The 14,800-nt window shown below is 59.3% G+C and overlaps 5 protein-coding genes across 5 annotated transcripts; all 5 read right to left on the reverse strand.

Moving 5' to 3' along the window:
• Positions 1-4,400: 4,400 nt before the first annotated feature.
• On the reverse strand, positions 4,401-5,294 carry LMXM_31_1970 (conserved hypothetical protein; the record flags this gene model as incomplete). Its single annotated transcript, XM_003877995.1, has 1 exon — positions 4,401-5,294. The coding sequence occupies one exon, from the start codon at positions 5,292-5,294 to the stop codon at positions 4,401-4,403; it is 894 nt and encodes a 297-aa protein (XP_003878044.1).
• Positions 5,295-6,083: 789 nt separating this feature from the next.
• On the reverse strand, positions 6,084-6,530 carry LMXM_31_1975 (conserved hypothetical protein; the record flags this gene model as incomplete). Its single annotated transcript, XM_003877996.1, has 1 exon — positions 6,084-6,530. The coding sequence occupies one exon, from the start codon at positions 6,528-6,530 to the stop codon at positions 6,084-6,086; it is 447 nt and encodes a 148-aa protein (XP_003878045.1).
• Positions 6,531-7,535: 1,005 nt separating this feature from the next.
• On the reverse strand, positions 7,536-9,758 carry LMXM_31_1980 (conserved hypothetical protein; the record flags this gene model as incomplete). The annotated part of the gene is made up of 1 exon (XM_003877997.1): positions 7,536-9,758. The coding sequence occupies one exon, from the start codon at positions 9,756-9,758 to the stop codon at positions 7,536-7,538; it is 2,223 nt and encodes a 740-aa protein (XP_003878046.1).
• Positions 9,759-11,479: 1,721 nt separating this feature from the next.
• Positions 11,480-11,806, reverse strand: LMXM_31_1990 (conserved hypothetical protein; the record flags this gene model as incomplete). Its single annotated transcript, XM_003877998.1, has 1 exon — positions 11,480-11,806. The coding sequence occupies one exon, from the start codon at positions 11,804-11,806 to the stop codon at positions 11,480-11,482; it is 327 nt and encodes a 108-aa protein (XP_003878047.1).
• Positions 11,807-13,155: 1,349 nt separating this feature from the next.
• Positions 13,156-14,265, reverse strand: LMXM_31_2000 (conserved hypothetical protein; the record flags this gene model as incomplete). Its single annotated transcript, XM_003877999.1, has 1 exon — positions 13,156-14,265. One exon carries the CDS (start codon positions 14,263-14,265, stop codon positions 13,156-13,158), a length of 1,110 nt encoding a protein of 369 aa, XP_003878048.1.
• Between the last annotated feature and the right edge of the window lie 535 nt (positions 14,266-14,800).

Consider the following 14,800-nt stretch of genomic DNA (forward strand, 5'->3'; position numbering starts at 1 on the left):
ACAGTGGTAGAAAGGACCAGAAACAGATCACGGTTTCTTGTGCATTCAATGGCCTGCCCTGCTCACCTCGAACCCCTCTGCGGAAGGCACCCATACGTCTCGCACAAGCAAAAAGCCGGAGGGTGCTTAATACAACACGATCCATCTCCTTTCTTCCCTTTCGTTTGTCTATCGCAGTTCGGCTCAGCTCGAGGCACCACAGCGTGCCTGGGCGCTGTTCGAAGATACGCATGAACCGAAGCACGTCGCAGTCACGCCTACCAAAAAAAAATACACCGCATTTACTTTTTCGGCTGTTGTTCAATGTGTGCTCATGTCGCTAAAATACCTCCATGAGCTAAGCGCCACCCTACCCCCTGGCCCGTCACCCACCCCGCATCGCCTGGTGCGAAGCAGCGTGAGGCACACGTGCTGCAGCAACGCGCCGACTCAGCCATCTCAGCACGGCCTCTGCCTCGAGCTCTACCCACCACCGCAGCCTCGCAGGTCGCCTCGCAGGCCGCTCCCCCATCATGCCGGTCGCCACACGGTGCGTCCGCCATCGGGGGGCGACACTCAGGCTCCCCACGCTAGTGGCCACCTAGGGACGGCTGTGAGATGCCTTCGAGTCACGCTGACACTCTGCCTAATCATACAGATGGCACAGCCGTGCCCGCTGTCACGGCTCGCTCTGACGCAACACTATCTGGGAGCTCATCACCGACATCAGCAGTGATACACCGCTCCGACCTCTCATTCGTCCAAGGTTTTTGGTAACATAAGCGCCACAAGTGGTTCCACATTTAACAGTCATGGGGATAAAGGTGAGAGCTGCTCGCCCGTCCATTCATAGAGAGTGAGGCGTTTATTGCACCCTGCGACGCCACCTACTACGGTGTTTCTCCTCATCGGTGTAGAGCAGGGCATGAATGCCGCTTGCTGTCCACATATCCGCTCTGCCACGAGCAAGTCTGCAAACGCATGCACGCCTATACAGCCACGGCGCACCGGCCTCTGCTGCACTGCGGCTCAACCCGGGTCCTCCCGTGGATGAGCCGTCCTGCCGTTGTATCGGGGGCATGCGTCTTGCGGTTTTTTTACTGGTCATTGCCCCTTCCTTCTGAGCATATGTGCGGCGCGATCGGCGCCAGAGGGGCATGGGTGCACGCACCGCACACCTTGACCCAGGAAGGCCGCGTCCAGTCTCCTGCTCGAGGGCGGAAGCCGTGGTGGCTGCTATGCGGCGAGTAGGGAGTGTTCCAGGTGCGCGCCGGGTGAACTCAGGGGGGAAGCTAGCCAGCCTCGGGTCAGGGCCCTCTGAGATCCAGCACACCCTGCCATGTGCCACGCCTACCCCACTGAGTCGCGTAAAGCCGCTCTCCCCCCATCAGGCTCTGTGGCGATTCACCACATTGGAGCCTGGGGGACTCGGTGGTGCAACCCCGTGAGGTTCTCCTCACGCTTCCGGCATCCGTGCCGCATCAGTTTACCCGGCCGGATGCAGGAGATGCCGCACGTTTTGCGCCCAGGCGTTTTGGGGCTCATCGGTGTGGATCCCCTCGCGCCTTCTCCGCCCATCACCCGTGCTCCTCTCCCCTCTGCACGCCTTGCTTCGATGCGACGCACCATGCCGTCTGTGCCTGGCAGCGTCGGCACACAGTGCTCGCGCTACCGGATCCTGGGGCCTGTTTCAGAACGCCGCTGCTGCGCGGGTCAGTCGCTGTCCCCACCCCCCACTTCCCTCGCTGCCACAGGAGGAGGGGAGGGGGGCATGGCGGCACGGCTTGCCCGCACGTGCCGCGACAGCTGGGACGCCGCTATGGGTCTGTGGCAACGTGGAACACTCCACCCTCTCCTGAGTCCGCACGCCCTGCGCAGGTGCGGGCATGTCAAGCGGAGGGGGGCCCGTGCATAAAGCATGTGTCTGCGCGCAGAGAGATTATGGCTTGCCCGTCCGAAGGGGGGCACAGGGGGACACCGCAACGCCAGCGCAGCAGTAGACAGCACATCACCTGCAACCCCACGCCGTCGCTGCCAGTCACCCGCCACTGCAGCAACCCAAAGTGCGGACAGGTGCTCGTGCGCAGCTGGGCGAGGAGGGTCGCCTGTCGTCTCGTGAGCTCAGCATCCGCGCTCTTGTGGTGTCGGACGGACGCCGCCCAGTAGCCGCTCTTGTCGCGGCGTGCTGCATCGCGTAGCGCGGTTTCGGTGGGCGTCGGCCTGGCGTCTGAGACCGGTGGCCAGGTCCGGAGTCCATGCAGTTGGCGTCGGCGCCTCCGGCACTGCCTATTTTTGTGAGCTTGTTCGGCCTGCCCTTGTGTTCCCGTCCGCAATGACCAAAGACAGTCTGAGCTCGGAGGCGCACGCGACGGGCCACAGCAGCGCCAGCACATGTGCCCAGGTCCGTCGCACGCCGCCATCCTCCACAATTGGAGGGCCCGTGTCGAGCGCCGTGAGGGCGGGAGAGCGAGTCCGCAACAACGGCAACCACACATGCTTCTCTGTGCTGTAGCTGGCCAAGTTAACCCCGCAGCAGGCCAGGCGCCAGCACCACTGCTCCACACTCGGCGCGGTCGCGGCACGCAAAGGCGCCGCAGCTCCTTGTCAGTCGACCTGTGCGTGCATTATCACGATAGCGCATCGCAGTCGCTCCTGACTTGGTATCTGTCGGTGCTGCACCCTCTGTCCGCTGCCGGTAGCAGAGCTGTGCAACGCGGGAGAGTCGCTGCCTGCCCCCCCCACCCGCTGGCTTTTTCTTCGTCTGGAGGACCCACCCGCGCCCACTGGAGAGACAAAAAGCGGATGCTGACATGGGCCTCTGCTGAGCACTTACCTTGTCCAAATTGTCAGAACGAGCCCGTGTTGCCCAGACTGGTGCACGATGCAGACCATCGTCGTCGTGCTCTCGACAATCTACGGCGTCGCATTTAATGGGAAGCGGCATGACGCCACCGGAGAAATGCAACACTGCGCTGGCCTTGAAGAGGCCCTTCGACTGCCTCCTCACTCCGGTGCGGCTCTCACCCGTGCTCATCCTCTGCAGTGCAAGCTCCCGGTACGAGCGGACGACGGACCCCGTGGCCCTGATGTGTTTCATCACGAGCAGCAGCATGAGACGGAGTGAGCGGTAGGAAGAGAGCACGCACTCGCACTGCAGCAGGGTACCAAGGTGCCCCTATCACGTGTGCACGCGCCACCGAGAATTGTGGAGACGGGCGGCGGAAGCGGACAGAAGAACCAAGCACCCAAATGAAGCGAGCACGCCCTTGCACGTCTTCTCTCACGGCGGACACCACGGTATACGCCGTCGCACCGGAATGTCAGCGGCGCGCAGCTTCGCAGCCACTGGTCACTGCCCGAGCTGTTGGCAGACACGCACGGTCTTGCGCTGTCGACCCACACGCGGGACTGCTGTCCATCCACCGCGTGGTCACGTCGTGTCGTGCGCGCAAGAACGAAAAAAGAGGTAAAAAAAATGGCGCATGTATGGAGGCTCTCCGCGCTTGACCTCTTCGTCAGGGATGGTTGCCCGTTCGCCTTCTCATCCTCTCGCGCAACACAATGATACCGAATATGCTCTCACTCTGCTCGTCAGTCTTGTCACGCGCTCCTCCCCTCCGAGCGAGGGAGAGAGAGAGAGAGAGGCTGCAGGTATCCTCAAGGATGTAGGTGTACGTGTGTGCGTGGATAGCGAAGCGTGCTCCGGAGCAGGGAGGGGACACGGATGATTCGCCGGCAGCAATATGCAAGCGACCGCGACGAGGTGCAGTGAGGAAGGAGACAAAAGGAGAAGCGGGAGAAGGAGCGAGTACACGAGAGACCAGGCGGCAAACTCCCTCCTGACCGTCTGCAGAGGACTGCCGTGACAGAAGGCGGGTGCGCGGGTCTCTGCATTTATATATATATATATATGGCCGAGCAAGTGCCACAGGCTCGACGGACAGGTGACACACCGGTGCCTCCCCCTCTTCCTCTCCCCTCCCTCCCCCAACACGATTGCGCACACACATACACACCAGCCCATAGCAGCGTCACTCATGACGGGCTCGTGGGGAGAGCCTCTCTCAAAACGCAGGAGCGCGTCGACGTGATGCGATGCACCAGAATGGTGCCCCTACCTCCGCATGTATTCCTTCATGTGACATCTACGCGACTGCACACGTGCTTGTAGGCTTACTCGATATTAAGTCATCACCTTCCCCAGTGGATTGCCAGTATGTGTGCGTGCGCGGAGAGTCAGAGGCGCGAGTGGGATGAAGAGTGCGAGGTAGAGAACTAGATCAAGGCTGATGGGCCGCTGAGACGCGTCACAGCGGAAGGTGTGTGTCTGAGCTCTCCCCTTGACCTGGCACCGCCCGACACACACACAAATACGCACCCGCGTCATCATGGGCGCGTCTGCCCCATCCGCCCCCACGCGCTCACGCCGCCTCCTCCGTGCCGTCTGCGGCGGCGCATTCAGATCCCCTCCTGTCTTCGTCCTCTTCGCTGACACAAGCGTCAGTACCCCCATCAGAGCCTTCGTCCTCCTCAGCCTTGTCGCTCTCTTCGTCGTCTTCAGAGCATGAAGGTTGCTGCCATTCGCGGCGGTTCTTTAGACGTCCTCGGCGCTCATTCAGCGGGCGAGCATCCGACAGGTCTATCGCATCCAAGTCGAGGCCACGCCGGGCCTCACTCTCCTGCAGCTCCGCCTCTACGTACTTGTCCTGAAAGGCAGATATCTCCGCCGAGTTGGCGCACTTCTGGTAGCCAGCCAGTAACTCACGATTCACGTCAAAAAAGCTCGCTCCCCAGGAGAAGTACGCCATGATGCTTCGGGCGTCGTCCATCAGGCCCACAATCGCCAGTGCCGCCGCCAGAGCCTCGGCGCAGTTCAGCTTCGACGGTCGGCCGTAATTCACAGGGTTAGCTGCCAGCAGCAGTGGCAAAAGCCGTGGAGCAGACATGCGCATTTTTCGCCACGGCACGGCATCCAGCTCCTTCCACGAGCAGTCCACAACGGCGGCCCCGCTCTGCAGCACAATGCCGCGATCGGCGGGACTCACGATCTCGGTCGCGCTTGGGGTCAGCACCACGCCGTGGAATGGCTCGCTGAGGCGCAGGAGGCGCAGCGCATTCAGGCGAAACAACTTCTTTCCGGAACAGGCATTGGGATCGCACTGCTCAAAGTCCCACATGGCAAGCGGCACGCTGCACGGATGCGCTGGTGGCTCGTTGCTGTGGAGCCCGCTCGTCGAGCATACACCGCCCGAGCCGCCCCCTCGTCCTCGGCCACGGCCACGGCCACTGCGTGTGCGCACATCACCCCTGCCCATTGCTCGCATAGAACAGAGCCGTTTCGTTGCTGCTGCTGCTGTTTGTCCCAATTTCGTTCGCGGAAGAGCAGCGTGGTTGCAGAGGGCCACCACAGGAGCGCCTCACCTCGTTTCGAGAATCGATGGAGCACACGCGCACCGCTGAGGGCCCTTTTCTGTCCGTCTCGACCTCCTCCGCTACGTAATGCACACCAAACCTCAGCGTCAATGAAAAGGCGCTTATCTTCCGTTGCTGAGGATATATTTATGGAGGATGGGCACACAGTGCGGCGAACGCCGTACGGTAAAACCGGCGTGAGGAGAAGAGAGGGGACAGCAATGAGGTCGGGAGACCATCCTGCGCTTGAGTCGGAAATGCCGCCACCGCCTACGGCACCCACATAACGCGAGGAGGAAGACGCAGCAGCAGCGAAACCACAGGCTGTGGAAGCGGTTCCTCTCATGGTGACTCTTACCAGCCTCACTAGTAGTAGACAATATATGCACGCGCGAGTTGCCGTTCCTGTCACGAAGCTCCATGCAGACTGATCGCGCCCTTCACCCCCTGCGGAAAGGGGGGAGGGGCGAAGGACCGTGAATGGAGGTGCTCCCGGGAGAGAAACTCGTTGCAGACGTCCTTGCCATCACGTCGTTGCCTCTCAGTGTACTTTATTCGTCGCTTATCCATACAAGGCGGTATACTTACACAAACACGCATACACAAACGGTGAAGAAAACAACAACGCACACACCCCATTAGCGTTGCACGTCGGGCAGCACACGCTGCACATACCCGGGCGAAATGGTGCGTCAGTAGTTGCGGCGTTTGAGCGTCTTCTTCGCGGTTTTGGCAAGTGCCGACGCGTCGCACGGAGCGGCATCGCTCGCCCGCGCCGTCGCCGCGGATGTTTTCACCAACTCGGCGAATGAATCCGTGGAAAAGGAATAGCGCTTTGCTGGGACTGTCTCAGCGGCAGCAACGCTCTTTGCTGCTGTTGTCGGGGTCACGTGCATGTGCGGCGCTGCCCCCTCTTCGTTCATCGTACCCACCGCTATGGAGGCGTCAGCCTCGATGCGACGCTTCTTAGGTGCACCAGCCTCCGCCCTGTCGCGTGTCTCGCCTGTTACCTCCTCGTTGCCCGTCTCGCGGCTGCGCTTGTGCGCACGGCGCTTCTGCAGGTAGGTCTCCCGCTCCTTCTCCAGGTTGCGCAGGTGGGCGACATAGTTTTGTCGCTTCACACGGTGTTTCTTGGGCATTCGAGAACACAAGAGAAGCTAGAAGGGCAGGCGCACGAGTTCTGTGTTGGTGGGTGGGGGCAGCAGAACAGCGGTGGAAGGAGAGAGAGACTCTCTTAAGCGGGCAAGGAACGCTGGCGCTGCGGCACAACAGCCTCTGCTCGGGATACGCGAGGAGTCTGTGTCGCTTCGTTGGCGTGTCAGAGATAGAGAGGAAGAGGGGAGGAGGGGGGTTTTGCACAAAGGTGTGGGTGAGGCACGCGGTAGAGAGACGTGAAGGAAGACAAAGTTATCGGCTGCACATCCAGCCGCGACAGTGCACCCCGCTGTGCCGGCAACAGCTCCGCGTGCGCACTCTCGTGCTCCCTCCAGATAGAGCAGAGCAAGAAAAAACAACAACCCTCATCCATTATCGAAAGCAGGGTCTCTTGTGCGCAGCGCAGCCTCTGCGTAACGAGTGCGGGGACGACTCTCATCGAGACTACTGCTTCCCTTTCGCAGCAGGCCGCACACGTCTCTGATCCGTCGCAGGAGAGCAGGGATTCACCAGCGTGCCCCTCATGTGTCTTCCTTCGCTCCGTGCTCTTGACATTGAAGTGGTGGCGAGAGCAACACGGCCGCACACGCAGAGAGATCCAAGTACACATACACAAACATCGGAGCAAGAAAGGGCAAAGGGCAAGCAAGCTGCCTGTCCAAGCAACAAAGCTGTACATGACATCCATCCAAGCGAGATCACGCAGAGGGGGGTGCCGTGGTCAAAAACCAGACCACCGCTCATTCTCATGTACATCCAACCTCTCTCACACCCCCTCGCTCACATGTGCGCCTAAGCACACACAGAGACACGGAAATGACTACGTTCACCGTACTCACATAACAAGGAGACCCACAGAACAGCAAACTCAAAAAGGGTACCCATGCACAATCCCCCCCCTCCCTCCCACCCGCCACCTACACAAACACCCTACACACAGATGGACGTTCCACGCGCTTCTCAACACCCGGCCTTTCGCATACCTACAACTACATAAAGAACTCAGCACCATCCTCGTCCGAGTCGATGTTATCGAGTGAGCCGTTCAGCGCACCAGCAGCCCGCTCCGCCTTGCGCCGCGACTTCTCGTCCACGGTCTTCGAGACAAAGGAACGCGGACGGAACGGCTTGCCGATCTTGTGGATGATGGGTGCCTGCGACCGCTCCAGCGCGCGTCGGATCCGTTCCTCCTGCTCATCCGCTTGGCTAGCCAGGTGAATGATTCGCGCCTGACGACGACGCTGCTTGTCACTCTGCTTCATCACGGCCTTCATCAGGGCCAGCTCGACATGGTTTGTCGGGTCGATCAGGTATCGGTGATACTCCTCCAATTTGTTCTCAATAATGGTCAGCATCTCTACCGGACCCATGGAGGCGTCGTGGTGCTGCTGATGCGACCCCGCATCAGCCGTGCCGCCCGCAGTCGTCGCGCCGGCGGAGCTGTTCCTCGGCCGGCGCGCCGAACTCGAAGGACGCTGCAAATCATAGGATGGGTCGCCGGTGGCTACCTTCATCCTACCCACCTGCATCGTTGACGACTGAATAGGCTTGGGACCGCGCTGCATGGAGGCGGGACCCAATCGGCCATGACTCGCGTTGCCAGCCACTTTGGTGCCTTCAACGCTCTTGCGGAGATTAGGGTTCTGCGCTGTGAACTTGAGTTGCTGATCGCCAGTGCGGAGCAGGTGAAAAATGTGCTCGATCGACTCCTCAACCTTCTTTTTGAGCTCCTCCGGGGACAACTTGGAGGCTGAGGCGACACCGGCAGTGTCCCATGCGCCGCCAATGGACGATGCGCCTGCTCTGGCCCGTTTGGACGTCGACGCAGTCGATGCAGCTGGCGCGTTTGCCTGCAGATTTCCGTGCGGCTCGAGCGCCATCATCCGTTCGTCTACCGCCTGTAACTTCTTCTGGGCCTCCGCTACGTTGCTCGTCAGCGCCTCCAGCTGCGCCGTTCGCTGGTTAACCATGGCGTTCATCTCCTCTCGCTCCTGCATGTACCCCATCTCGACGCCCTCTAGCTCCTCTTCCAGCTCGTGGCAGTTTTGAATCAAGAACAAGTTGCCCTCCTCTACGTTGATGAACACCTCCAGAAGATCATCGGCAGAGGTAAAGCACAGCGGCAACCGATTTTCTTCGTAGTTTTGGTGCAGCTCGTCTTTCACATCCGCCAGCGTCATGGAACCGACCTCCGCGTGGATGCTTGCTGTAGCGGCCGCGATGGCGGCGCGGGCCTCTTCCTCAACGGAGGCGTAGAGATGCTCTAGTTGCTCCTCGAGCGGCACCACCTTCGGCTCCTCCACCTCGACGACCGGGGTGGCATTGGCGTGCTGCCTCCCCTTCCGTTGTGCAGCTGCCGAGATAGACGGTCGCTTCCTTTTCTCAGACGATGCCCCATCCCGTTCCCTCGCCAGCACTGCCTGCTGCACCGCCTCCAATCGTGCCGCCTCCTGTGCAGTCAGGGAAGCTGACCGCACCTGATACGCCTCCTCGGCGTCCAGGAGAATCTTCTCGGTCGCGTCCTCGATACGCAGACTGCTCAGTGTGTCGTAAAACCACTGCGGCTTTGCCAGAATTTCGAGAAAGTCCTTGTATGCAACGCAGTTCTCGATTCGCACCCGTGTCTTGCGCATCTCCGCCTCGGCGTGGCTGATGAGGGCTGAGAGCTTCTTAATCTCGATCGTCTTGGCATGCTTGCTGCGCGCTTCGTCGTCCGCTCGCCGCACCGCAGCGTCCTGCTCGAGGTTGCTGAACTTCAAAAAGTTGTTGAACTTCTCACGCGTGTTCGACAACTGCTCTTGCTGCTGGTGCAGTCGCTTCTCAGCGCGGTGGATTTTCTCCTCCAGCTTGCGAATTTCAGCCTTCTTGGTCATCAGGGACATGCGCACGAGGCCGACCTCGCGCTTCTGCTGAACAAATTCACTCGTCGTGAGCGTGTCGTGCACGTCGACAGCGTACCCAGCACTACCGCCCAACGCCGCCACCCTCGCGAGCGCGCCACTCATCACCATGCCGTCCGAAACGCTCGTCGTCGATGCGCCTGGGCGAAACGTACGACCGCAACGTGGAGCAAGCGCAACAAGGTCGTCAGCCATGGCCGCATCATCTCTGCGCACCTCCTGCAGCAACTCCTTGGAGATGTGTGAGCTCTCCGCGTGGACGCCGCCGCCGGGCGGCTCATTGAAAGGGTTTACGTGAGCGTGCAGGTCCATCTTTGTCCGGCCCTGGCAGGCGTACAGAAAGACTATGGAGAAAGAGAGAGGCAGACGCAGGTTAGAAAGGAGCGAGCAAAACGGCGACGATACAGCGCAGGATGTGTGTGAGTGTGTGTGTGTGTGTGTCACCAAAGTGTTGAGCCAGTGTCGTTTCGCTGCTCACGCAAGAACGCAGCTCTTTGTCTACACAGTTCGAGATTCTCTCCTCTCTCTCTCAAGCGAAGTTGTTGTGCGGTGTCTAAGAGCGACAAGCCTGTTTTCGGGGGAGGGGGGGGAGGCAACGTGCTTGTGCTGCTAAGCACTCCAGTACGTGTATCGCGTGTATTAGGCAAGGGAAGGCGGCGAGTGCGCATGCGAACGGGTTGGAGAAAAGTGCAATGTGTAAGAGCGAGGAGCTGTACAGAGGAGTTCACCCAAGGAGTCGCAGCAGCAGCGGCAGCAACGCCTACAACGCAGCCCCCCTCCAGCATGAGGGGCAAGGTTCATTCATACAGAGCTCCGTGCCGTTTCAACAGAGTCGCTAACACGGTCCTTGCCGCTGTCCGCTTCACCGAGATGGAAGTAGATGCAGTCACCCCGCCGTTAAAAAGAGGCCTCGAAGACATCCACAATAATGCGCGCCAAGTGGCGTGGGGTGGGGGGAAGCAACGGAAGAGTGTGTCTAGATGCGTAGTGGGCCGGGTGGAGTGAAATCTACCTGAAAGCCAGCGACGCCAAGGCCGCATCGAACGCGACCGCACGGTGATTCCCATTTCACTATCCGCATCGCTCTCCCTTCTCCACCAGCTAGGCAATCATCGCAGTATGTCCAGTGCCTCCGTCCATCCCGCCGGAGGGTTTGGTGCGATGCAACCACAAATCAACTCTGTGTTCGTTTTCCCCGTATTCATCTTCGCTTCTTATTGAGTCCTGTCAGCGACTCACCAGTGCACGTCAGACGAGGAGGAGGAAAGAGAAATGATGATGATGGTGGCGGTCAACGCAATAAAAACAGCGCAACACCAGCCGCAGCAGCAAAGCGTCCCTGCTGCTCCACTCTTGCCTTCTCTATCGAGCGGCCCTCTCCATCTGCCCCTCCCCGCCCCACCCCCACCCCCTTCTCTCGCGTTCTCGGCCTGCGTGCTTATACTATATCGACTATCGTGGTCATGACCCCGAGCTGGAGAGAGAGAAAGAGAGACAAGCCTCGCAGGAGAAGGGAGACAGCAACAGAAGGGACAAGACAACAAGCACGCGACATGACACAGTGGAGAGGACGGTAGAATCGATGATAAAACAAAATCCAACAACCAGGACGCACAAGCACACACACACACCAGAAGAGGAGCATCGTGACATGCGGACGCTTTACAGAAGCGGCTTCTGTGAGCGCGTATTTCTGTCTTTAAGTGTGCTTGTATTTCGGGGTGTGAGGAATTGGGGGGGGGGGGGGCACAACCAATGCTTGCACATGAAAGATGGAGCTCCAAGGATCACAGGTGAATACGGTCACACAGAACCGAGGGAGATTGAATCGGGGGCAGGCTCACGCACACCGATCGCGATCCACACACGCGCACACGTGCACACAAAGCAGAAGCTAGCGATCAAGCGAGTGAGAAAAAGAGCAACAACGAAAAAAAAGAAAAAGCGCAGACGAGGTAGAGAAGCCACTCGGCAACTTCGCTGTCGTTGCGCTGAGAAATGATGAGCGCGTTCCATTGAGGGGCAGAGGTGTCTTAACAAGGCGCTCGTCGGACACCCGGAACTGCGTAGCCATCTGGCAACGGAGGAGGTGGCGGGTTCTTGCCGCGATGTGCGCCATCGTCTGCCGCGCCAGGGTGCGGCCCGTCCCCCGATCCGCGACGTGGGATGCCGTTTGGCGGCATCTGACAGTGTGAGGGATGCTGCAATGGTTGCTGAGAGTCGCGCTGCTGCTGCTGCTGCTTGCGCACCTCGTAATCGGCGGAGTCGAAGAACTTCTGCTGCTGCGGCGCCTGCATCTGTCGCAAACGCGGGTCACGCTTCTTGGGCATGTTCACCCCCGGAGGCACCTGATCCGCCATTTTCTGGCGCTTGATCTCGGCCACGGAAAGGGAAAAACGAGAAGACAAGATGGAGAGAACAGAGAGGGGGTGGCACGGAGGCGGTAATTCGTGTGCGATCGTTGCGAGCTGAAAAACAGAGGAAAATCTGAAGCACACATGCACGTGCAGCTACATGCACACGTACGTCCCTGAGCACTGGTACCGAGAGAAGTCCAGAGAAACGCGAAATGGCAAAGAAAGTATAAGGCGGCAGTGGTGTCGCCGGTAATAGTGAGAGACTCTCGTTGATGTCTAACCGGCGTGTGTGTGTGTGTGTGTGAGAGCTTGATATCTCTGTAAAGGTATGCGCAACGCAGCTGTCGAAGCAGCACAAGCGTGACAATACAAGGAGACGGCCCAAGGAGGGAGAACCTGGAAGGATGGCAGACGGGGAAGGAACATGGAACGGGGTGGGGCGAGACACGAATGCATAACAATAGCAAGCCAACACGATCAGCCCTTGCAGGGATGCACCAAAGCAAAGGTCACATGAATTGCAACGCCACACACACACGCACACACACGTGTATGTATATATATATATTAGATGCGTGTGTGCGCGCGCATGCATGCAGACGTTGCGTTTCTTTTTGTTGTTGTTCGCTTTCCTAGGCCAACCGTCACTGCACAGCAGACTCTGGTGTGAAACTGAACGAGAGAGAAGTGTGTAGCGGAGTAGATGTAGCGGCACATGGAGTGCACACCTCATCCGTACTCCCATCTTCCCCTCCGCCTCTGCCACCCTTTTGTGCTCTTCGGCTTGGTTTGTTGGTTTTTTTTCTGTGTCCTCACGCTTTCTGTTGTGGCGCTGTCTGTCCGTCTTGCCTGTACTATCGCAGGCTGTGATACCCGCGACGTGATGAAGACCATAAGAAGGCAAAAGAATATGTGCAGGTGCTCAGCTCTTGCGACGAGAACGCGCGAAAGGGAGAGAGCGACACACATCAACCGCAGAAACACAAAGAAAATGAGCGATGAGTGCGTTCAGGCAAAGGTGAAATGACGAGTCGGAGTGAGGGGGGAGGAAGATGGTTTGTTGGGAGGAGAGACACATCGTCCTCCGTCGTTGTATACACTACGGGAAACATTAACGGCGTCTTCGCATGTGTGCCCAGTACAGGACGCGGGAGAGAGCCTTCACGGCGGACTGCAGGCTTTGCAAAAGAGAGAGAGGTGAGCGACAGCATGCGCGCATCCCTGCAACATCGCGCGCGCAGTGGTGAACGCAAGCACTGGCCACCGGGTGTCCTTCTCCTCATGTCTGTCGCAGCACAAACACATAAACACACGCGCACACATGCAGAATCACAGAGGCACCTGAAACTCCTTCAAAGATCGCCATCAGTGCGGTCCTCGGCCGCTTCTTTGCCATCCCCACCGACAGGACTGTAAGGCGCCTCCTCTGCAGGGGAGTCAATGGGCTCGCCTGGAGCTGCTGGAGCCGAGCGCGCAAGGGCCGCTGCCGCCTCTGCACTTGTTGGTGCCTCCTCCGCAAAGTCACTCCTGGCAGCGGCCGCAGCCGTTTCCAGCTTCCGCCTCTGGGCAAGCTTGGCCTTCCTCTTTGCTTCGCGGTGCTCATACTGCTCCCATCTTTGCTGGTCCCGGCGGGCGGCGGCCCGCAGCACCTCCGCATCGGCGCACACGTTGGTGATGAGAGGAATTGAACTCACCTCGTCCTCCTCGGTCTCCCCGTCCAGCGCTGTGCGGGGCCTGGTCACTGGAAGCGCCATACCGCACAGGCTGTACTCCGTCTCCTCCAGACTGCGCACAGTCTTGACAAGACGCTCGATCTCTTCCTCAAACTCTTCCACCAGCAGCGCGCACATGGTAGGCATCGCAGACAGGCTCTGCAGTCCCTGTAGCGCATCCGCATCTTTCCGGCTGTACAATCTTGCAATGGGGTATAGGTGCCCATCGAGCTTCTCAGTCCACGCCGCCGGATCGGCGTCGGCCGGGTACACCTCATCCTCACGCAGCGCGTGTCGCACACCGAGACGGGTGTCCCCGAAAACCTGCTGGTGATACAGGCGCACCTTCGACTTTGGATGCAACCGCAGCAAGCGAGCATCGTTCTTGTAGGAGGTGCACATGCTCTCCATCACCTCGGTCACGAGAAGCTCGCTGTTGCGGTATTGGCGCCAACGCAGCTGATTCTTCTTGCTGAGTCGGTGCGAGATGAGGTAGGTGGAGGGGTTCTCTGCCAGCGTCTGGTTAAGGCGCTCAAACAACGTCCGTGCGACGGTGATGCAGGCGGAGCAGTCCAAGTGCTCGTAGCCCGCTCCGTGCAGCGGACGAATGGACTTGCCTTGAGGTGTTATCGCTGCGAGTGTAACCGGTGAGGCAAGAAGCAAGCTCACGAGAAGCGCAGCTACAGCGAGAAGGCAGCATCTCTGGTGCCGTTGCAGCAACGCCAGCAGGAGAGTCGAGTGTGTCCGCATGGAGGCTACACAAAAGTCCCAGCGCTCAGATTCCGCGATGTGCGCACGTGGATGCACGCTCTAGTACGAGTAGGGCTGAGGATGAGAAAGCGAGAAAGAGAGCCGAATCTGCGCGGTGTAATCTCGTGGGTTGTTCCTGCTGCGACGCGACAGCCCCTCTCGTGTCTGTGCGTGTGTGTATGGGCGAGGAAGGAAGGAAAAAGAAAAGGGAAGTCAGCCACGTGTGTGCGTGTGCGCATCTCCGTTTCGTGCGTTTCTTTACATATTTTTAAAGGACAGCGGCAGCACGGCAGATGTGGATGGCGTGGTGAAGAGCGACAGAGAGGGGGAGAGGAGGGGTCAAGGAAGTATGCCCCCGTGAAGAAATGCGGCGATGGCAGCGAACGGCGTAGACCGAGGATCGTCCAAGGCAGACAGGCCTTGAGAACACAGAAGGAAATATATATATATAGAAGGGCGTGAAATCAAAGATGCAGGGCAGACGCCTTTGACGGAAGCCTCGCGACGGCGCGAGACAAGTGCGCCTCTGCGCAAA

The sequence above is a fragment of the Leishmania mexicana genome, chromosome 31 (assembly GCF_000234665.1).
Source record: "Leishmania mexicana MHOM/GT/2001/U1103 complete genome, chromosome 31".
Taxonomy (NCBI): domain Eukaryota; phylum Euglenozoa; class Kinetoplastea; order Trypanosomatida; family Trypanosomatidae; genus Leishmania; species Leishmania mexicana.